This window comes from Acanthochromis polyacanthus, chromosome 5, assembly GCF_021347895.1.
Source record: "Acanthochromis polyacanthus isolate Apoly-LR-REF ecotype Palm Island chromosome 5, KAUST_Apoly_ChrSc, whole genome shotgun sequence".
NCBI lineage: Eukaryota > Metazoa > Chordata > Actinopteri > Pomacentridae > Acanthochromis > Acanthochromis polyacanthus.
In genome coordinates this window covers 938026-960136 of record NC_067117.1, presented here as the reverse complement: position 1 = coordinate 960136, position 22111 = coordinate 938026, and the positions used below count along the sequence as shown (strand labels likewise).

Genomic DNA, 22111 nt, shown 5'->3' with positions numbered 1-22111 from the left:
CATCAACCATGATCCATTGTTGAAAAGCTATAAAACAGAAAACTGGACACGGGTTTATAGATTTACTTCAGGAGACATTTTCTTCTTCTTTCAGGACGACGGTGCAACAAGCTGGTCTGGTCTCTCTGGAGCTGGTCTCGACTCTCTGGAGCTGGTCTCTCTGGAGCTGGACTTTCTTCTGTTCACACTGAGCCAGAGGAAGCAGCGACTCTTCTTCCAGGTGATGACACTCAGATGAAAACATGAACATGATGTTCTGCTGTAAAAACTAAAGCATTTATGATTTAAAAACTAATCATGTGTAATAATCTGTCAGGTTTAAATGAGGAAATACAGATCACTTCTAAGTGGTGAAACATAAATCCTACCAATATGAATTTTTATCCATATTATCACTTATGATGCTCAGACATTATGTATATTTCAGTCATATACTGGTATTTAGTGTCTTGGTTCTGATACCTCACACTGCTGGATTAAATCCTTCCTGTGAACAGACGACAGAACAAGATGAAGTCTCTTCAGAGGAACTTTATTGTGGCTCTTTAACAAACAGCGCATTATAGATTCAAAAAAATAAATACATTTGGTAAAAAGTCCCTCTGTAGGCCAACAATGACTGACTGGTTTACTTCCAAACATGGTAGACAAAATACTTTTCCTTTTATAAACTCCAGAATATCAGAAAGAATCTCTACTGGCTTTTCTGGACCAAACCTGATTCTGGCTGTCAGAGTGTAGCTCCGCTGAGAGCTCCCACATAACATAAGAAGATTTTCACCGAACCAGAAAAACACGGAGACTGTAACTTTACTTGCAAGGGTAACACAGCACAGTGTAACAAGTTAGAGCGAGCTACAAAGACTGCTCCCATACAAGGTTTATTTTATACACGAGCAGAAATGAAGACATGGCATAAGATAAGAAATAGCTCGAGTTACACAAGGGGGTGTGCTAAGCTGAAAGAGTGGAAATATGCTGAGAGAGACAGAGAGAGAGAGAGAGAGAGAGAGAGAGAGAGAGAGAGAGAGAGAGAGAGAGAGAGAGAGAGAGAGATGTGCAGGTAGGAGTGAGTGAGTGGTATTCTATAAAAATAGTCATATAAAACACTATGCACACACAGTTAATGCTCTCAGGCTTGATTATGATAAATGCATTTACAAATTCAACTCTAACACTGGCTTTATTTATATTTAAAGGATGTTTTTCTGTCTGCTTAGGGCAGCTCTGGGGTTCTTATGGGTTCTGTAAAGCATCTCTAGACAATCTGAATTGTAACTGGAGCTATATAAATAAAACTGAATATTCTGTCAGAATTCTATAGAAAAACAACCCCAGTTAATAAAAGGCATTTCACATAGAAAAAGGCATTGTCTGATACAATCATTTACATTATACATTAGATTAAAAAAAACACATTGAAAAAAGAACAACATAAAATAAACGCTGCTACCCTTCTTTTCTTGATATCATTAAGGATGAAATGAGCCATGATTAAAGCTGCCAGCAGAGTTGTTCAGTTGGAAAACCGTCCACCAGGTGGCGCTATGGTCATGAATGCATTTCAGTCTACAGATTTAAAGACAGGACTCTGATCTGACATTCAGAAAACTTTACTTGTGCCCAGGGGACAATTAAAAAGCACGTAGAGCAGTCAGTGCAGCAATGACATAAGAAACAGGGATAGTAAATGTAAGTGCAACTCTATAAGTGCAAACAATAATAAGAATGAAAATTAAAACGAGAGAAATAAGACAAAAAAGCACAGCTTAATAACCTAACATGTAGAGTTTGAGGCCTCTTCTTTCCAGTTACACAGCATTTCCTGTTTCATGGTGAACTGTCAAAATTCTACCATCTCCACACCGTCAGACTGTTGTTTTTGGTAACTTTTGATCAGCCATGTCTGCTGTACATCCTGGAACAATGTCAGCTCTGCTGGGGTTACTGTGTTTCAGTTTATAGCTTTAGAAAACGTGTTAAAAAGACTTAAAATCATCCAAAATATGTCGCATAATTCAAAATGTCTGGCATCCTGTTGGGTTTGGGCGTCCTGACCAGTTCCACATGAGCACCAAACTTCATAGCTGCATGTGACACGTCCACCAACTCTAAAAGCCATATAAAGGTTATTTCTAAAACAGCTGTCAGTCTCACAGATTCATTTCATTTCACAGATCCATAAAAATATATTCTACAATATTTACAGTAATGCTGAGCTGAGAAAGGAGCTTCAAACATCTGGAACTGTGCCTGCAGCTCCACAGACCAGAGGTTTCCTTCTGTTCTTCAACATTTACACAGCAGCTCGTCTCCATCTCATTAAGTTAAACCAAAACTTCTTTGGGTTTTACAGCTCAGATCTCCTGCTGCTGTTTTAAGGCTTCATGTGTTTAATCTGCTGCTGTAACAGGACATTTAAGAAACATCAGCAGAATACAGGCTGCTAGTGATGCTCATAACTCACTGCTCCTCTACATCAACAGCCACAGAGTCACACATCCAGGTTGTCCTCTGATGTCCTCTCCTGGACAGACAACATCACAGCTGTCCTCAGAGAGAACCACCTGGACAGGAAGCTGCTGCTGGCCTTCCACCACTCATCCATAGAGAACCTGCTGTTTAACCTGAGGCAGACAGAGAGGCTGTCCTCCCCTCCCTCGTAGACGTCTACTCCTCCTGGTGCCTCAGCAGAGCTCAGAACATCACCAAGGACAGTTCACATCCCGGTTCTCAGCTTTGTGATCTGTTGTTCTCTGGAAGGCGCTACAGATGCATTAAAGCGAGGACAAACAGACTAAAAACAGCTTCTATCTGAGAGCCATCACCACCCTGAACCCTCATGTCACACCCAGACAACGATACGATGTAGAACATGGAAGAAACATCACCGCCTCATTCATACTGCATATGTAAGTAGATTGTTTTGTTCTCTAAGATTTCCTGGAAAGGAGAAGCTCTGCAATCTCCTTATACCCTGTGTTCTATAACGACAATAAAGAATATTCTAATTGAAACAAAAACACCAGAAAACTGAAGTAACAAAGCTTAGAGCTCCACCCACTGACCTGAATAAATGACGTTAAATTGGCAGTTTTCTCACAAACGTAACATAAAAGCCCAGATAAAGAGGTTTCTGTGGCTTTGCTTTGGACCAGGTGAAGAAACTGAACCTGCTCTAGAACAAAGAAGGTTTTTTTTCTGAGCTTTCAGGACCTTTTAGTGAAACTATCTACGGGTTTTCTTATTGCTCCTGAAGCCTCCACTGCTGCTACACATCAGGAACACTTCAGATGGAATGCAGTTTAGCACCGAATCAGCCCAATAATAAATCAGAATCAGACCTTTTCTGACAGAATTGTGTCGCATCAGAGTTGTGTTCCTAATAAAATGAATGGTGTGTGCTGTACATGCAGACAGCAGACACTTCAAGGATCAGTCTGACCGTTCAGCTTCCCGTTAAGAGGCTGAGCTGTAGGACTCTCTGCTGGCTGATGACGACCTGCAGAAGAGAAAAAACTAAAGTTAGTTTTCTGAAGTCAACTCTTTAAACTGTGCAGAAGAAATCTGTGGAGCTCCAAAAATGGTTTGAATCCTTTATCATCTAACTGGTAGTGATGGAGTCTGAACAAACGTCCTGATCCTGAGAATCTCTGCTTCATTTTAACATGACGGTGAATAAATCACCTCCCTGTAGTGCGGAGCATCATTTACCTCCACTTCAGAATGAGTTACAGCTGAAACCACACAGTTACACACATGAGCTAACAGATGGAGGTAAAATAACGTTAATGAGTGGAGGCTGTGAACAGAGACCACATCCTCCACAAAGCTTCACGTGTTCAGTCTGTAGTTTGCTGCTCAGACGTTGTTTTGTAAACAGACAGCAGAAGGCAGGACAAAGCTGACTGAACCATCAGTGGATTCTAAACATCCTCCATCACACTGAATGCTGCAGAAAACATGAGCTGAGCTGAAGCTTTCTGCCGTCTGAGGCAGGATCAGAACGGAAACCAGAGAAATAAAGACACGAAGGTAAAGGCATGATGTGACACATCCAGTACTCTAAATACACAACAGACAGTAAAAGTAAAGTAGGTTCTGCTGCCGCTAGCCTTCATCAGCAGGAACAGTCATCATCTACGTCTTCAAGGTTTGGTTTCTAACCAACAGTTTAATGAGGAGATAAACATCAATCTGACGTCTGTGAACTCATCTGATTAGCCTAGCATTAGCATGACGACCTGCTCTGACTGTTTTTAGACCAAACTGGACACGTTGTAGGTTTTAACCACATCAACCTCCTCATCCTCACTGAAGGACTCTGGACAGGAAACGGTTCAACAACAGGTCATGTTGGTGTCTGTACATGTTTACGTTCATGTAAATATGTGGACTTACCTTTGTTAAGGCTGACTGTCATGCGGTTTGTTGCCACAAGTAAAGCTTGGCCCACAGCAAGAAGGAAAGCTCCAATTAAAGCTCCAATAAAAATTCCCAAAGCCACTCCGCTTGAGAACGATCCATGATCCACTTCTCTGCATGTTTTCTGGAACAGTTTCTCTGAAAGACATCCAGAAACCTGCAGTTGGTCTCAGAATGTAAGTGTACAGCTACAGCAGGCTGGTAACAGAAACCAGAGTGTTCATGCTCCTAGAATCTGAGACAAACCAACACAAAAACATTCCACATGCACTACAGGCTCTCACCAGGAACGGTGATGTTGCGTTTGATCTGATGGTGGAAGTTCTCCTGCTTCACCACGCAGTAGAAGGTGTTGGTGGAGTTCACCGTAGTCTGGAGGGTGACGTCAAAGAGACGTCCTGTTTGGGAAACCTCTGGATGCTCAGCAGGAAGAACGACTCCGTCACTGTCCAACCACTGAAGCTCTGGCTTTGGAGAAGCACCTTTAGCCTCACATTTCAACTGAACACCGGAGTCTGAGACGCCACAAATGGAGACGTACGGCTTGTGAGCAACACCTGAGAAGACGTGAAGAAGAAGACAGGACAACACACCTGTTAACCAGAACTTATTCCAGATTGTAGTCATCATAAATCTCTAAAATTCTGTCGGTGCGTCTGACACTGTGGTCTGAACTACAAGGGTCTTTTTTCTTTTCACCCTCTACACTGAGACCTTTCCCATCACACCACAAACTGCCATCTTCAGAAGTTCTCTGATGACTTCTCAGAGGAGTAATACAGAGAACTCAACCAGGACTTTGTGGACTGGTTCCTGCTGAACTACCTCCAGATCAACGCAGTGAAAACCAAGGAACTGGTTTTGGGTTTTAAGAGGAACAGACCAGAGAACATCCAGAGAACATCCAGAGAACAAACATTGAGGTTGTGGACTCTTACAGGTGACTGAATGTTCACTTAAACAAGAAACCGGACTGGACTACTAACACCAACACTCTCTACAAGGAAGGTCAGAGCAGACTCCACCTGCTCAGGAAATCTGATCTGGATTCAGGTAGAAACTGTCACAGCCTGATGCTGCTGGTTTAGAGATGAGCAGCTCTAAAGCTGGATGTGAGCTGCAGGTTATCACCTTAAACTACAGATCAGGAGGAATCAGCTCACAGTGCTGTCACTTCCGGCTCTGAGGATTCTTCACCGACTTCATCTGAATAAATACAGGCATGGTTGAGTCAGAAACAGCCTGACAGGGTTGTACCAACATCACATTAACCCCCCCATGATCACTGCAACCAAACCTATCAACGGCATGATCAGAATCTTTATCAAACCAGTGGGAGAGCTGCACTAAAAGAGAAACATCTGCTCACATCTGTGCATGTTCTGGATCAGCTGACAACAAATTAGTAAAACCACAAAAAATCTTTTCTTTTCAAATGTTTATGTCTCCACTAATATTCACTCAGTTCCAACCAGATGTGTGTAGGTGAGAGGCTGGAAGCCCCTCTGAACATCAGAGAGCAACAAACACAACAAGAAGACAGTAGAGCCACAGAGACCAGGAAGCAGGCCAGCCACTCAAAGAACCAGGATAAGGAGCTACACCCTCCAAGACCTGGACTCCATCCTGCAGAGACCAGCAGACAGCGGGGGGGCCTGACCCACCTGTCAGACCGGTCACATGATAAAAACAACACGTCATCACATGACGCTGACGAAGACCACAGACATAGTCCAAACATGTCAGCAAAGTCATCCTCACTAACTTTGTCAGGAATAAAGAATCTAATATTTTTAAAGAAGATAAAAAGCTTCAGATATTTCCTCCATGCAGCCTGGGAACCGTGAGGTTCCAGAAACTCAGTGAAGGCCTCTACACACTGTGTGATGTTCAGCCGTCCTACACCAAAGATACCAACGGTGACAGAACGGTGGAGATATCTTTGGTCTGGGCTCTAACTCGGCGGTCCTACGTCTCACTGTGAGACAGGTTCTAGGGTGGCCGTTGTCATGGTGACCAAAGACAAGGTGCCATAAAATTCTGCAGCTGGACCTGCTTCAACTAACCAACCAATAGAAATGCAGAATGAAATGATGGACTGATCAGCGCCTCACTGCAGCTAAACCCAGAGAGATGATTTGTGAAGACAAAAAAGGGCTCCGTTCACATTTGACTAGTTTCTCTGTGATTGAAGGAGCTCCGTTTTTTTATTTTTGATGGATGGACGGCGGTACACGCTGATGACGTTTTATTATTCATTCATGTGGACTCGCGTACATCGTAGGCTGAGATTCAGCTGTGTTTTCATCATCAATCTGCACACAGCAAACTTCACGTCGGGCCCAAAGATTATTGGATTCATGTTGTACAGCGTAGCAAGCTGGGAACTTATAGATTGATAAAATCACACAGAGTGTAGAGGTCTTCACACTCACCGGGGATTTTTCCAGATCGGTCCCTAAAGGTCGGCTCTGCAAAGGAAAACATTGATGAACTGATGAGTGTTTACTGGCCTTAAATAACATAACAGGAGGAATTCAACAGAAGGCTGTGATCTGACAGAACAACATGAAAGCTCACTGTCAGAAACACCAAGGTTTATGGAGAAAAGTTCTCCAGAAACTACAGTGGAGCTCTGTGGCAGTAGTACCAACATTTATCTCACTTTAAACAAACAGAATATGTGTTAGTGGCTGGTTATGGATCATTTAGAAAAACACTTAACATCAACAGCCCCATATCCTATATCCCTACAAATGAAGACATAAAACAGGCTGTAAATTCCTCTATAATCACCTGCGTGGTCAGAATCAGACTGCCATCATCTACAAACAGCTTTTACCAGAGAATTTACAGTTTTAGGAGTCGATGGTTCACTCACCAACGACGAGCCTCATGCTGACTCTTTGGTCCTGAAGGAAAGGAAAGATGCAGGTGTAGAGTCCTGTGTCCTCTATCTGTGTGTTTCTGATGAGGATTGAGGCGTTGCCATTGATCAGCTGGTCTGGAAAATGTGACACTCGTCCTCTGAACTGCTCATGTTGACCATCAAGCGTGTTGCCATCGTAGTCCCCATCTCGATACATGAACACATCCTTTTTATGGTCCGTTGTCTCGCCCATCTTCCAGTCAAACAACTCCTTACGGAGGTTCTTCAGAGGGTTTGGTGAACATCTCAGGAGGACGTCGCTTCCCTCTGTAACAGTCACCGTTGGGACATCTGGAGGACAAATAATAACCAGCATTTTAATCAGTTACTGAGAAGCTCCAGTTTACTACTATGCTGTTTATGCTTTTAAAATACAGTGAAGATGCTGATGGAGTGATCATTTTAAGGATCAGTGTGTCAATATCTGCAGTAATCTGTTCATCACACACCGTCTACCTCACATATAATGTTGTTTGTTTGCTAACAGGAATGAAAACAACAACAAAAGAATGAAGGCGACAGATCAGTAGATAAAGTGTTTTCCAGACACTAAGGACTGTTCAACCTTCTCATTAACACTGATGTCTGTCAGTCAGACGTCACAGCACATATTTCCTCCTCTGTTTTGACAAATTACTGCAGACATTGAAGAAAAGGAGAAGAACCCTCCATCTGTTTGGTTCTGAGCACAAATCTGTCTCTACTGACATGAAAACAGAGCAACAACCAAAAAAAAAAACACAAACACTTCAATTTCAGCACAAGTGTTCAAGCTGGCTCAGTTAGTGGTGATAAAAACAGAGATTTAACCCTCCTGTCGTCCTGCGGGTCAAACTTGACCCGTTTTAAAGATTAAAAATGTGGAAAAATATATAATCACAGTGAAACTTCTGATGTCCACATTTTAACATTTTTAGGACATTTTTGAGCATTTTTTGGAGGAAAAAAGGAAAATAAAAAATGTTTCCTTAAGAACATTCACATAAAAAAACAAACAAAATTCAACGAATTCTGGTTGATTTTTATGTGAATGTTCTTAAAGAAAATATTAGAAATTTTACTGATATTTATGGAATCCTTTAGATATTTTTAGGATTTTTTGGAAGATTTTTACTCATTTTTTGAAATATTTACAACAATTTTCTTGCCAAATTTGGGGGATTTTTTTTAAATAAAACTTTTAAGGAATTATTAAAATTTTTCTTCCTGAAGGTTTTGCAAATTTTCAGAAATTGTGGGATTTTTGGGATTTTTTCTGACAATAAATCAATAGTTTTTGGTGCCTGTAAATGAAGACAACAGAAGGGTTAAACTAAGAACGGCGGTCCATTCTGACCGTATGCTGCCTCTGCATCAGTTACATCCAAACAGACTGAATAAACTCTGTTCAGACATGAGATACGGAACATTAGGGTTTGACCAGCCAGCTAACGAGACGGTGTTCTATCACTCAGTCTGGACAACATCAGCTGTTAGTGCACTAATAAAACATCAGTACACTAATAAACAAAAGACTGAGGCTGAAACAATGATGGACCTGCAGTCTGAGGAGAAGAAGAGCTCACTGTTAGATCCTGATCAACTCTGTGTCCAGGATGAGAAGAATTTACAGTTATTAGTATTTAAAGAACTTCCTGCTGCTGAACTCCCCCTGTGACCTGCTCAGTCTCCACTGCAGATCAGGTCTACTTTTATGGACATTTCCGTTTCATTCAGGACATTTCACATCCTAAATGAGCAGCTCCCTCTCAAACACCACATCAAATCACAAATCCTAACCTGAACCCACGTGAATGAAGCGATTTGACACAGAGACTAAGAAAAGCAAATGATGTTGCCTAAAAACAGCAAATCTAAACATGTAATAACGCTGTGGAACAGGCCTGCATACGACCTACTCTCATAAGTCCCTCCATAAACTTCAGCTCATCCACAACCCTGCTGCCCGTATCATAACCCAAACCCCCTCCTACCACATCACCCCCATCCTGCAACTCCACTGGCTCCCAGTTAAGCAAAGAATTCAATTCAAAAGCCTCCTGTTCTCCTTCAAGTCCATCCATTACCTCACTCCTCCTTACCTTTCTGACCTGTCAACACTCCATCCCATCCATCAGATCCTCCTCCTCCATCCTCCTCAGGAACTCTGACACTCTCCCAGTTTTTAAATCCAAAATCAAAACTCACCTGTTCAGGACTGCAGACTCCCTCACACCCTAACCTCACTGTGCCACACCTCTTTGTTGTTCTTTATTTTATTCTTGTTATTGTATAGTTTTTAATTATTGTTGTTGATGCCTCTGTAAAGTGCCCTTGTGATCGCTGAAAGGTGCTTTAAATAAAATGGATTATTATTATTATAATAGCATCAATCACAGCTGCTCACCGGGATGAAAAGAATCCTAAAAAGCACATTTATCAAAAACCAGATAGCTAGTTGGTAGGAAATTCACAGAATATATCCCTTCTGTGCCCAACAAGTCGTGTTTTTGTCCACATTAGCTAGCATCCACAAGTACATACTAGTATTCACAAGTCGCGAGCATTTCTCTCGCTATAGATCTCGTAACCCCAGCTGCTAACAACTAACCTGCTATGTTCATATATATCCTTTTTGATAGAGATTTACCTGATTTGTGCAGAGATGAAGCTGCAGTCAGAGACACCACCAGCAGCAGAGCTAGCATGCTAAACAACGACATCTTACTGCGGGACTAACTGGGCAAATTTATGGACAAATTCAAAGCAAATTAATTATTAACTTGCTGTTGGCAGAGAGGGTTGGCGTCCAAAATAACGTGGCGACAGACAGTTTTTAGAAATTTATACAATATTCAGTCCTGCTGTCCCTTCGCTTCCGGTTCTTCTTCTTCTCACTGCTAAGCAATCTTCTTCTTCTTCTTCTGATTTCCGGCAGACTCGGTGCCTCACGGCACATTGCTGCCTCTCTTGTTGAAGTCTGAAATCGCAGCTACTATTAAATCCTTAGGGGCCAGTTGTTCAAAATAAGTAATCTGGATAAAAATTATCCAGATTTGGAAATCTCATTTCTTGCTATCCAGGATCAGGTAATCCGTCTTACTTTTATGCCGGTTTTTCAAAGCAACATTGGATTGGATCATCCTGATCCACATACACAGTTTTTGAGATTACCAAATCCAGATTTCCAGTGCTCTAAATGGGAAAACATAACACAATGTGGGCTACCGGCAATGTAAAGAACAGGTAAAACAGCCAACATGGGGTCACTAAGTGCTTTTTATTTTGAGACAAAACACAAAAATAAGATAAACATCCACTTCTATATTATTTTTTTGTTATGATCACTCATCTGAGCAACAACAAATAAATACATTAACAAATACACCGTGGATATTTTTGAAAAACTCTTAAATTGAGAAAAGGCTAGATGTCCAATCATTAACTATATAAAGAATGTTCAGGGTTCTTCATCAGAGTATGAGAGACCAGCATTTTCAAGCCCGGCTTTTAGGAGGCGGAGCTGAAGTTTAGCCCTGGTTTGCTGCAGTTTGGCCAGCTTGATTTATTTCCTCTGCCAGGAGTATCTGTGCTTCTGCTCTTTCAGTTTCTCGTTCAATGAGCAATTCTTAGGCATCATTATTAGTTGGCAATGGACGCTTCAAGCCTCTTTTCTGAGTTCCTGTGCCTGGTGGCTCTACAGGTGAAGGTCCAGGTTGTTCTGCAGTAATTGGGCTGAGATCCAGAATAAATGTTTCCTCTGCATTGAGAGGAACTGGCTCAATTTCCTCTACAATTGTAGGCTCACCATCCCCAACAACACCTTCAATCCCAAGCAGAGCTTTAGAGTTCTTACCTCCAGTAATGTCCAAAACCACATCTGTGTATTCACCTTTCTTAAAGGGTTTGTTGCCTGTTTGGGTGTTTTTCGCTTCAGCAAGGTCCTTTGTGGCTCTGGCCCGCAGATTCTTTCATCTGAATTTTACTTGCTCCAAGGTCCTCTTCTGGTCAGACCCCATTGCATTGACATTCTGCGTGATGTCAACCCAGAAGTCTTTCTTCCTTTTGTATGTCACCATTCCACCCACAACAGAACTTCCTACTATTGAGGCATAATGGTAGCCTAGCCGCGCTAGACAACCCACGGCAACGAATTTAATTCTCTGCCAGGGTCGGTCTAGTTACCCTCCATAAGGCTCGAGGCTGGATTCTCCTAAAACTGGCCGGACCAATCACCATGAAGTGTAGAGTCAGAAGGCGGGCGTAACTAAGTGACGACAGAGGCGCGATGATTCTGACAGAAACAACCGGAAACAACTAGCCTAGCCGCGCTAGACAACACACGACAACGAATTTAATTCTCTGCCAGGGTCGACAACAAAAACGACAACAGTCGTTGAGCTCCATTAGCACCGACTCTGAATAATCTTTCTGTTAACATGTCTGTAATATACTTGAGCTTCACCCATTGACTGTATAAATAAGGCTTCACCGAACTACCGCATCCTCTGATTTCCGGCGCTCTAGGAGCCTATTCGTTGCGCTGGTTGGTTGTATACCTACCCAATTGCTGCAGAGTGATTTGATAGACAACCTTTTAGCTCGCCTCCCTCCCTGTTGAGCGTGCCTAGACCCTTGTGCCTTCACAACATGGGTCTAGCACGGTAGGCTAGCATAATGGCACTTCACACCCTCCAGCAGTGCACGGGTTTCTGCCACATTGGGTCCTTTTGAGTCCATGTTTCCACCTCATCTGTTGTAGTGAGCTTAATATTTATAGGCCGTGAGCATGATTGACTTAATTGATCACAAGCCAAAACGCGCCAACTGATGAGTGGGCGGGTTTTTGACAGCCATCTTATATTAAGCCTTTCTCAGAGGACTTACAGAGAGGCACTAACATGGCAGGTATTGTCCATCGCTACCACCATTTTGGTGGAAGAGGGTACCGTCAATGGGTGTATGTTGAGCGTGCAAAGCCACTGGAGCAGTACACCACTGAAGAACTGTATGCTCGCTTTCGCTTTGGGACTGCTGATATTAAGTACATTGCAGACCTTGTCAGGCCAAAACTTCAACGGAGAACAAAAAGGAGTCACAGTCTGTCAGTGGAAGAACAAGTCCTAATTGCTCTGCACTTCTATGCATCTGGGACCTTCTACCAAGTTGTGGGTGACAATATTGGAGTGGACAAATCAACTGCGAGTGATGTAGTAAAAGCTGTGTCAATTGCATTGGCCAGCCTGGTCAGTCAGTTTGTCTCACTTCCAAAGGATGACCAGATTGCCCAGACCAAGCATAAGTTTTTCTTTTGGGGAATATGCCCAATACTATTGGGGTTATTGACTGCACTCATGTGCATATCCAAGCACCTCATGAGAAGGAATGGGAGTACATCAACCGAAAGGGGAGGCGCAGCATCAACATCCAACTTGTGGGTGATGCTGACCTCATCATCACAAACTGCGTTGTGAAGTAGCCTGGGTCAGTCCATGATGCATGTATCCTGCGGGAGAGTGCTTTATACAGAGAGCTCCAGACCAACCGACTGGATGGCATAATATTAGGAGACAGTGCCTATCCACTCTTACCATGGCTGATGACTCCTTTTTTGCAGCAACTACACCTGCGCAGGCGCGCTTCAACACTGCTCATTGCAAGACAAGATGTGCAATTGAGCGTTTAAATGGAGTTCTGAAGAGACGCTTTACATGCCTTAACTACTTGCGAGTGGAACCACAGGGAGCATGCAACATAATACTTGCATGTATTGCCCTGCACAACATCGCTACCAGGCGCAATGTCCCTCTCTGTGATGATGTTTGTGATGTACCTGGGCCCGCTGAAGAACCAGACCAACCTCTGGCATTCTGTCAGGATGAGGGACTGACTGGACGTGTAGTGAGGGATGCAATTGTTAGAAATCATTTTTGACAGGGTCATCTCTGATGAATGTTTTTCAATTAATATGCAGTGATGAATCACAGAAATACTGAATATATTACTTTTGTTTGTTATTCAAATCTGTTTGGGGAAATCCGTTTATGTCTTGGGGACAAGATCATTTTTATTTTATTTTTACTTTACTATACTGAAAGGGGTAATTGGTAGCCTATGTCTACTTTATGTACTTTATCACTAACAACAAACAACAACAAATCAAGTGCAAAATATAAATAAAAATATATACACAAATGATACAAATTGATCATTTGACCAATTGTACAGTTTTGCTACATTTTCTTCCTGAAATCCACCTTGAAATCCTACCCCCTGTTGGGATCTGGATAATCCTGCTTTTTGGGATCAAACTTATCCAGATCCTACTGAAATGCTTTGAACAACACAAACTGAAGGTTTGATCCAGATTCAAACTAGGATTGGATTACATGATCTAATCCGATTTCAGAATCCGTCTTTCCCTTTTGAACAACCCATTTTCAAGATTTGATCCAATCCGATAACCAAAATCCAATCAGATTACCTTTGAACAACTGGCCCGAGCAGATCAGTGGCTGCCAGAAAGTTCAAAATCACCCTTATGGCAAAGTCCTGTCCCTTGGACGGGCTGACGGTTTCACTGACGGATTAATTGAAAAATAATGGCGACCCCTTGTGTCCATTTCCCATATTTTTTGCCAAACAGCTTTTTTAAAAAAAAAAAAATCTTTATTTAGCTTTACAGTATACAGTAATCATAAAATAAATTAATAGTGATAACATTAAGTTAATATTAATACAAACAGCTGTTGTGTATCGACTTATTGTTGACTTCCACTCAAGTGGTCCTGGAACTAGTGTGACCTCTATTTCTCTCTTTAAAGCCCACTTTGCAGCCATATCAGCAGTCTCATTTCCAAACACTCCCACGTGAGCTGGTACCCAAAGGAAACCAACACTCCCCCCCCCCCCGCTCTCTCTATTCTATATAGAATAGTTAGTAGCTCAACAATGAGATCAGGTCTGGCACTACCTCCACTAACTAAGGATTCTAACGCTGATGCTGAGTCTGAACACACCACAATTTTTTCTTGTTTAGTTTGTTCTGCCCATTGCAATGCATTCATTATTGCAGCCACCTCAGCAGTGTACACAGAGACATCAGGAATTCTTTTGTAATACAAAAATTCAAAACTTGGCACAAAAAAGCAAACCCGGTCTTTCTATTTTTTGGATCCTTAGACCCGTCCGTATAAATCTGAATAAACCCCTCCCAAGTTGTGTCTAATGCTTTGCTCACTAAATCTAAATAGCCTGTCTTAGCAAGAGTCATCACAGAAAAGTCTACCTCTGGAGTGTTCAGGACCCAGGGAGGAATCTCACTCCATACTAAATGTGGAGCCACCCCCACCTCTTCTAATTGGAGCCTCTGCAATTCTCTATACATTTTATAGACAAAGGGCTCCCGCTTCTTCTTAGCCCCCCATTCCCAAGACTCTTCTAAAACCTGCTTAGTGGGATGTCTACCTGGATACGCTTTAATTTAGTGACATACTGCAAAGCCAACTTTGACCGTCTAACTGACAGTGGGGTTTCTCCCATTTCTACTAGTAAAGCAGGGATTGGTGTTGTTCGAAGAGCTCCACAGCACCTTTGCCTGTATTATACTGCTAAGCAATCATGGAGAAGTCCACAGATGAACACCGCCACTCCGCGGTCTGGAGTGATTACTGCACTTCACCTGAACCTAATGTTTAGACGTACACCCGAGGAGAGTTTAGTTTTATTTAGACACCTTCTGCTCATTTGGATGAAACGACGCGTTAAATGAATTTAAAGGAATAAAAAGTTCCCTGAAGTTCTGTAATATACAAACCGACAGAAACATGAACCGACCTGCCGTTAAACCCGGTTCCGTCCACTTCTTCCTCCGGACCGTTCATTAATTCTGGGAGAAAATCCTCAGTTCCAGCCTCTGGAAGAATAAAACACTCTTTAATTACGGAGAGTTTCATCCACGTTTTAACACGAATCAACTCCACATCTGTGTGCCAGGTAGCCCTCTTTTCCTTAAGGATGATGAAGCCATGAACAACCCTCCTCTGCCTGTAATTGGCTGGTACATGCTATCTTCACTGATTCGATTGGTTAACTTTAGGGATGAGCCAATCAGAGGCAGAGTAGGGCGGGGCATACAGAGGAAAATTTTGCTCACACCTCAGTGGCACTCCAGTTGATTGACAGGTCTGCTTGAAAGATGCGTGGAAATGTGAGAAAGTCAGAATAAACACCTTTCAAGTGAGTGGTACGGATCGAGCGAACCTACTTTCATGGACGATATAATTCTCATGTAAGTTTTAAGATGGTTTACAAATGAATCATTGTTTTAAACTACTGGCAACATGACTGCACATTTCAAGGAGAGGATATTTTGTCGCCAGTGGTTAAAGCTTCAGTCAATTCCAGCCATTTTCAGTACAAAAAAATCGCTAATATTCTATTTATAAATAAAAATATGACGAGAAATACAGGGAATATTGGACGAACATCGCGAGGTGCATTTCCTCGAAAACGACCGATTCGTGGATTATATACCGACTTCAAGACATGTTTTGGACAAAATAGTTTACTGGCTTGTGTTGTCTGGATGTCCAAGGTTGGATTATGGCCGTTTTTTGTGGAATATTTTCGTCTGTGTGTAATAATGAACCCGGAAATGTGAGTCGCGCTGTGTGCGTTGAAGCCGTGTATAGAGAACGGATGGATGGATATTCGTTTTTTGTCGGACAAATGTGTTTATATTACCGCTGTGGTAATCACATCTGAAAGTGGTTTATACCGGCGGATTCATGAGAATCTAAGCTTTCCATCGGTGTATAGTGTTTGTATAATCGCGTTTGTATAATCTGTTTATGCAGATCTCAAAGTGTACCGCGGACGGGACACTGAAGCGCAACGGGTTAAACTGAGTGTCGGGCCGAGTCTGACTAACGTTTTGAAAGGCTAACGTTATTCTAACGTAAGTCTGAAGCTAGCTACATTGGGATAATGTGGGAAAACCTCTAGGCTGGTAGTTGATTTTAAAGTAAGTAAAAACACAAGAATGGGGACAGGTAGTTTAAGATTCGACCTAAAACAATATTGAGGTTTTATTCATGATGAAATATGAACAAGGATGCACTGTCAACTTCATATTTGAAGTATTTTATTTAAATAAATGTTCAAAAGTAACTGAAACACCATGTTTGCCTCATGATAAATACATGTTACATTAATCCAGTAATAACTACAAACTGCTCCTAATCAAGTCATGATAATTTTATAATAGTGGGCAAGTAGAAACGACTGAATAAATTGAATAGAGTAGTCTTCTATGTCACTGTTTCTAAAACAGGGCGTTTTTCTGGATTAATTTTTTTTTAAAAAGGTGAAAATTAAGAGTATACCCACTTCTCCAGGGACCACTACACCACTGGGCCACGCCCCTCAGAGCGGCATGCCTACGGAGACACTAAGCTAGTGGGGCAAAGTTTCAGTGTTTTCCATTGGTCTGTCTTCTTCTTCTTCTTTTCCTTTCAGCTTTTCCCTTCAGGGGTCGCCACAGTGAATCAATTGCCTCCATCTAACCCTGTCTGCTGCATCCTCTTCTCTCACACCAACGACCTTCATGTCCTCTTTAACCACATCCATAAACCTCCTCTTTGGTCTTCCTCTAGGCCTCCTGCCTGGCAGTGGGAAACTCAGCATCCTTCTACCAATATATTCACTCTCTCTCCTCTGGACATGTCTGAACCATCTCAGTCTGGCCTCTCTGACTTTATCTCCAAAGCCTCTAACATGTGCTGTCCCTCTGATGGACTCATTCCTGATCCTATCCATCCTGGTCACTCCCAAAGAGAACCTCAGCATCTTCAGTTCTGCTACCTCCAGCTCTGCCTCCTGTCTTTTCCTCAGGGACACTGTCTCCAGACCAAACAACATGGCTGGTCTCACCACAGTTTTCTAAACCTTTCCTTTCATTTTAGCTGAAACTCTTCTATCACACATCACACCTGACACTTTTCTCCAGCCGTTCCATCCTGCCTGTACACGCTTCTTCACCTCTTTTCCACACTCTCCATTGCTCTGGACTGTTGACCCTAAGTACTTAAAATCCTCCACCTTCTTGATCTCTTCTCCCTGTAACCTCACTCTTCCACTTGGGTCCCTCTCATTCACACACAGATACTCCGTCTTGCTGCGGCTAACCTTCATTCCTCTCCTTTCCAGGGCAAACCTCCACGCCTCCAGCTTCTCCTCCACCTGTTCCCTGCTCTCACTACAGATCACAATGTCATCTGCAAACATCATAGTCCATGGAGACTCCTGTCTAACCTCGTCTGTCATCCTGTCCATCACCATAGCAAACAAGAAGGGGCTCAGAGCTGATCCCTGATGTACTCCCACCTCCACCTTGAACTCCTCTGTTACTCCTACAGCCCACCTCACCACTGTCTTACAGTCCTCATACATGTCCTGCACCACTCTAACATACTTCTCTGCCACTCCAGACTTCCTCATACAAAACCACAGTTCCTCTCTGGGCACCCTGTCAGAAGCTTTCTCCAGATCTACAAAGACACAATGCAGCTCCTTCTGACCTTCTCTGTACTTCTCCATCAACATCCTCAAAGCAAATACTGCATCTGTTGTACTCTTTCTTGGCATGAAACCATACTGCTGCTCACAGATGTTCACCTCTGCCCTTAGTCTAGCTTCAACTACTCTTTCCCATAGCTTCATCGTGTGGCTCATCAGTTTTATTCCTCTGTAGTTGCCACAACTCTACACATCTCCCTTGTTCTTAAAGATGGGCACCAGCACACTTCTCCTCCATTCCTCGGGCATCTTCTCACTGTCAAAGATCCTGTTGAACAACCCAGTCAGAAACTCTACTGCTACCTCTCCGAGACACTTCCATACCTCCACAGGTATATCATCAGGACCAAGTGCCTTTCCACTCTTCATCCTCTTCAATGCCCTCCTCACTTCATCCTTACTAATCTTTGCTACTTCCTGGTCCACAACAGTCACCTCTTCTACTCTTCGTTCTCTCTCATTTTCCTCATTCATCAACTCTTCAAAGTACTCTTTCCATCTTCCCATCACACTATTGGCACCTGTCAACACACTTCCATCCTTATCCTTTATCACCCTAACCTGCTGCACGTCCTTCCCATCTCTGTCTCTCTGCCTTGCCAACCTGTACAGATCAGTCTCTCCCTCCTTACTGTCCAACCTAGCATACAAGTCATCGTAAGCCCCTTGTTTGGCCTTTGCCACCTCTACTTTCACCTTACGCTGCATCTCCCTGTACTCCTGTCTACTCTCTTCAGTCCTCTCAGTGTCCCACTTCTTAGCTAACCTCTTTCTCTGGATCCACTCCTGCACCTCCTCATTCCACCACCAAGTCTCCTTATCTCCTTTCCTTCCAGATGACACACCAAGTACTCTCCGACCTGTCTCCCTGATCACATTTGCTGTAGTTGTCCAGTCATCTGGAAGCACCTCCTGACCATCCAAAGCCTGTCTCAACTCTTTCCTGAAAGTCAAACAACACTCTTCCTTTTTCAGCTTCCACCATTTGGTCCTCTACTCTGCCTTTGCCCTCTTCATCTTCTTCACCACCAGGGTCATCCTACACACCACCATCCTATGCTGTCTGGCTACACTCTCACCTACCACTACTTTGCAGTCACTGATCTCCTTCAGATTACACCGTCTACACAAGATGTAGTCTCCCTGTGTGCTCCTACCTCCACTCTTATAAGTCACCCTATGTTCCTGCCTCTTCTGGAAGAAAGTATTCACTACAGCCATTTCCATCCTTTTTGCAAAGTCAACCACCATCTGTCCTTCTGCGTTCCTCTCCTGGATACCAAACCTGCCCATGACCTCCTCATCATCTCTGTTTCCTGCACCAACATGTCCATTGAAGTCTGCACCAATGACAACTCTCTCACTTCTAGGGATGCTCTGCATCACTTCATCGAGGTCCAACCAGAATTTCTGCTTCTCCTCCAGCTCACATCCTACCTGTGGAGCATACCCACTAACAACATTGAACATCACACCTTCGATTTCCAGCTTCAGGCTCATCACTCGATCTGACACTCTTTTTACCTCCAGGACATTCCTACCAAACTCCTCCTTCAAGATAACTCCTACTGCATTTATCTTCCTATCTACACCATGATAGAACAACTTGAACCCTGCTCCTAAACTTCTAGCTTTACTACCTTTCCACCTGGTCTCCTGGACACACAGTATGTCCACCTTCCTCCTCTGCATCATGTCAACCAGCTCTCTACCTTTTCCTGTCATAGTTCCAACATTCAAAGTCCCTACTCTCAGTCCTAGACTCTTGGTGTTCCTCTTCTCTCTCTTCCTACGAACACACCTTCCTCCCCTCCTTCTTCGACCAACAGTCGTCCATTTTCCACCGGCACCCTGTAGGTGGACAGCACCGATGGCGGTCGTTGTTAACCCGGGCCTCGACCGATCCGGTATGGAAGTCATACATTTGATTCGCATGTTTGATTTGGCCAAAGTTTTACGTCGGATGCCCTTCCTGACACAACCCTCTGTATTTATCCGGGCTTGGGACCGGCACAATAAGACACTGGCTTGTGTCCCCTTGCGGCTACATTTCATTTTTGTCATCACTGTGTTGGCTTTTATCCACATTATTTATCTTGGATGAATTTTGTTGTTTGAAAGGTATGGGAAGAGGTTGGCTTTCTGGACTAAAGAAGCCAGAAGCTGCTCCAAGGAACCCTGAAGCCCGTTTACAGAGTGCCAAGGCGGGGTGCTGTCACTGAGGAAGTTCCACTCCATATGCAGGCTGTCACTGAGCGCACTGCAAAGGAAGCAAGACTGATGGACTTCATGATCCAGTCACAGGGAGCTGAGCAGCATTTGGTGGTACTTGGAAAATGTTCCTGTTTTCTCATCATTGCAGACTGACTCAGAAAGGATTCACTTAGGGCCTTTGTTATAATATTATCAGTAGACAGAACATTTTTTGCTGTCTTTTGAAAGAATTCCTGAGTTCCAGAACTTCATTGTTTCTGTACTTTGGGTTGCCCTCAGGATGTACTTGGTGGCAAATGTTCTACCAGGATTCATCAGGAGTCTTGTTGCCAGATGCCTTTCTACCTGGACAGTGAGGAACAACAGGACAAGCTTTTTGGGTTCCTAAAGGCTGTACTGCACAGAACACCAACACAGCTGAGCTTCACAGATGCAGTGCAGTTCATCTGTGGTGTTCTCTTTCCAGAGGTAGGCTTTGTCATGTAATACAGTTCTACATGTTTCTGCTCCTGCACTTTATAGGCTCAATAAATATCCAGCCTTTTATGGCACCATTTGTGTATCTGCCTGTCTAACACGGTTTGCTCTGCTGTAAAATGGTAAATGTCAATTATATTGCTTAAAAATGAACCCTTTTCTTTTGGTAGGCCATCATATGTGGGCTGTCTATGCAGGACAATCTGTCCCTGCAGGAGGCTGAGCAGGTCTTCTTCAGTGGTGCTGCTTACCATCAAAGGTAAGAGGAAAGGATGCTTTTTTAATTTACACAATGCACTACAATGTTTTTGTTTTTTAACTGTTTACTAATACACGTAGTCAAAGTGTACCAATGTCTGTGAATGTGTCCTCTTAAGTGTATTTCTGTCATCCTGCAGTGATAATGTCTGACTACTATTTCAGTGAAGTGGAGGAATTCTCCTGAAGGATCAAAAGACCTGAAGAAAGAAGGCAGACTGTTGGTATGTGCTGCTCATTTCAAAGGAGCTGTATTGGCATGAACTGTTAAAAATAAAATATATTTTATTAACTAAGTGAAATATGTTCAGTTTATCAGATAAATCAGTGCTATATCTACTTATGCTTCTTAATGTCTGTCTGTCAGGAGGAAGTGAGATCAGAGGTTTTGCAGCGGGAGTCACTGACTTCACTTACTTGTGTGTGTGTGTGTGTAGCTTTTATTTTTATGTCATTATCGTGTAAAATGAATATACATCTGTCTGAGGAGTTGCCCTTGTGTTTTGTCTCTTTCCTGTTAGATCGAGACTCCACAAAGGCCATTACAGACGATTCCATTAATATTTTATCTTAATAAAAAGAATATTTTGATAACTTGTGACACTGTAATAAGCACTACTTGTGTGAATTAAACATTTAAAATCATAGGTGAACTACATGAACATGAAGTAGTCCTTTGTGTGGAATACTTGGTGTGGTCCTGTGGTATCTGATCTGTTACATGTATTACCTTGTGTAATTTGTATAATTTGCATAATTAATTGAAGGAATGCGGTGATCACGTGTACTCTACCTATGTGTTCTCATGTTTTGTAGCCTATAGAGGGGGATACATTTTCTGGCAGGTGCAGACATTGACGCTGAAATAATCTGTATCCCCCTATAACTTTAGCTGTGATTAAAGAAACTAGTCCTAATTCACACATGTGGTTGTGCATGATGAGAAATGTCTGCAGAATAAACCACAGGATGTTAGCACATCACCTGAGTAATATAGAGAGGGGGTACATTTTCTGGCAGGTGCAGACAATGAGGTTGATATAATCTGTATTCCCCTCATAACATGTTCTGGTAGATCCTCCTTTATTGTCATTTGTCTGTGTTGAGAATTTCTGAATAAATGCTCTGAAGTTCTGATGGTCAACAGAGGGGGAATTAAAAACAAAAGTAAAAAACAAACAAACAAACGCCAATATCTGAAGATAAGATACCCTGGTGGAATTGAGCCTGGCAGTGTGATAAAATGCTCAC

General features: G+C 42.7%; 1 protein-coding gene and 1 long non-coding RNA gene across 3 annotated transcripts; one reads left to right on the top strand and one right to left on the bottom strand.

Moving 5' to 3' along the window:
* Positions 1-516: 516 nt before the first annotated feature.
* Positions 517-10268, bottom strand: LOC110970623 (butyrophilin-like protein 2). 2 transcript variants are annotated; one of them, XM_022220922.2, is made up of 6 exons: positions 9984-10268; positions 7307-7645; positions 6861-6896; positions 4710-4982; positions 4402-4563; positions 517-3502 (listed from the first exon to the last, which is right to left on the bottom strand). In XM_022220922.2, exons 1-6 carry the CDS (start codon positions 10054-10056, stop codon positions 3429-3431), a joined length of 957 nt encoding a protein of 318 aa, XP_022076614.2. In that variant the 5' UTR covers positions 10057-10268; the 3' UTR covers positions 517-3428. The 2 variants fall into 2 exon arrangements, with proteins under 2 accessions (XP_022076614.2, XP_022076615.2); XM_022220923.2 differs by lacking the exon at positions 6861-6896 and having other exon boundaries at positions 9984-10267.
* Positions 10269-20429: 10161 nt separating this feature from the next.
* On the top strand, positions 20430-21173 carry LOC127534228 (uncharacterized). The gene is made up of 3 exons (XR_007942270.1): positions 20430-20593; positions 20773-20861; positions 21001-21173. It is a non-coding gene; the product is annotated as an uncharacterized LOC127534228 (long non-coding RNA).
* Positions 21174-22111: the final 938 nt, after the last annotated feature.

Excerpts from the sequence above, each read along its gene's own strand:
- LOC110970623 (XM_022220922.2), bottom strand. The coding sequence starts at position 10,056 with ATGTCGTTGTTTAGCATGCTAGCTCTGCTGCTGGTGGTGTCTCTGACT. Across the intron at positions 7,646-9,983 it reads TTCATCTCTGCACAAATCAG|ATGTCCCAACGGTGACTGTT; the intron begins GTAAATCTCTAT and ends TTTGTCCTCCAG. Across the intron at positions 4,564-4,709 it reads ACGCAACATCACCGTTCCTG|AGAAACTGTTCCAGAAAACA; the intron begins GTGAGAGCCTGT and ends GATGTCTTTCAG.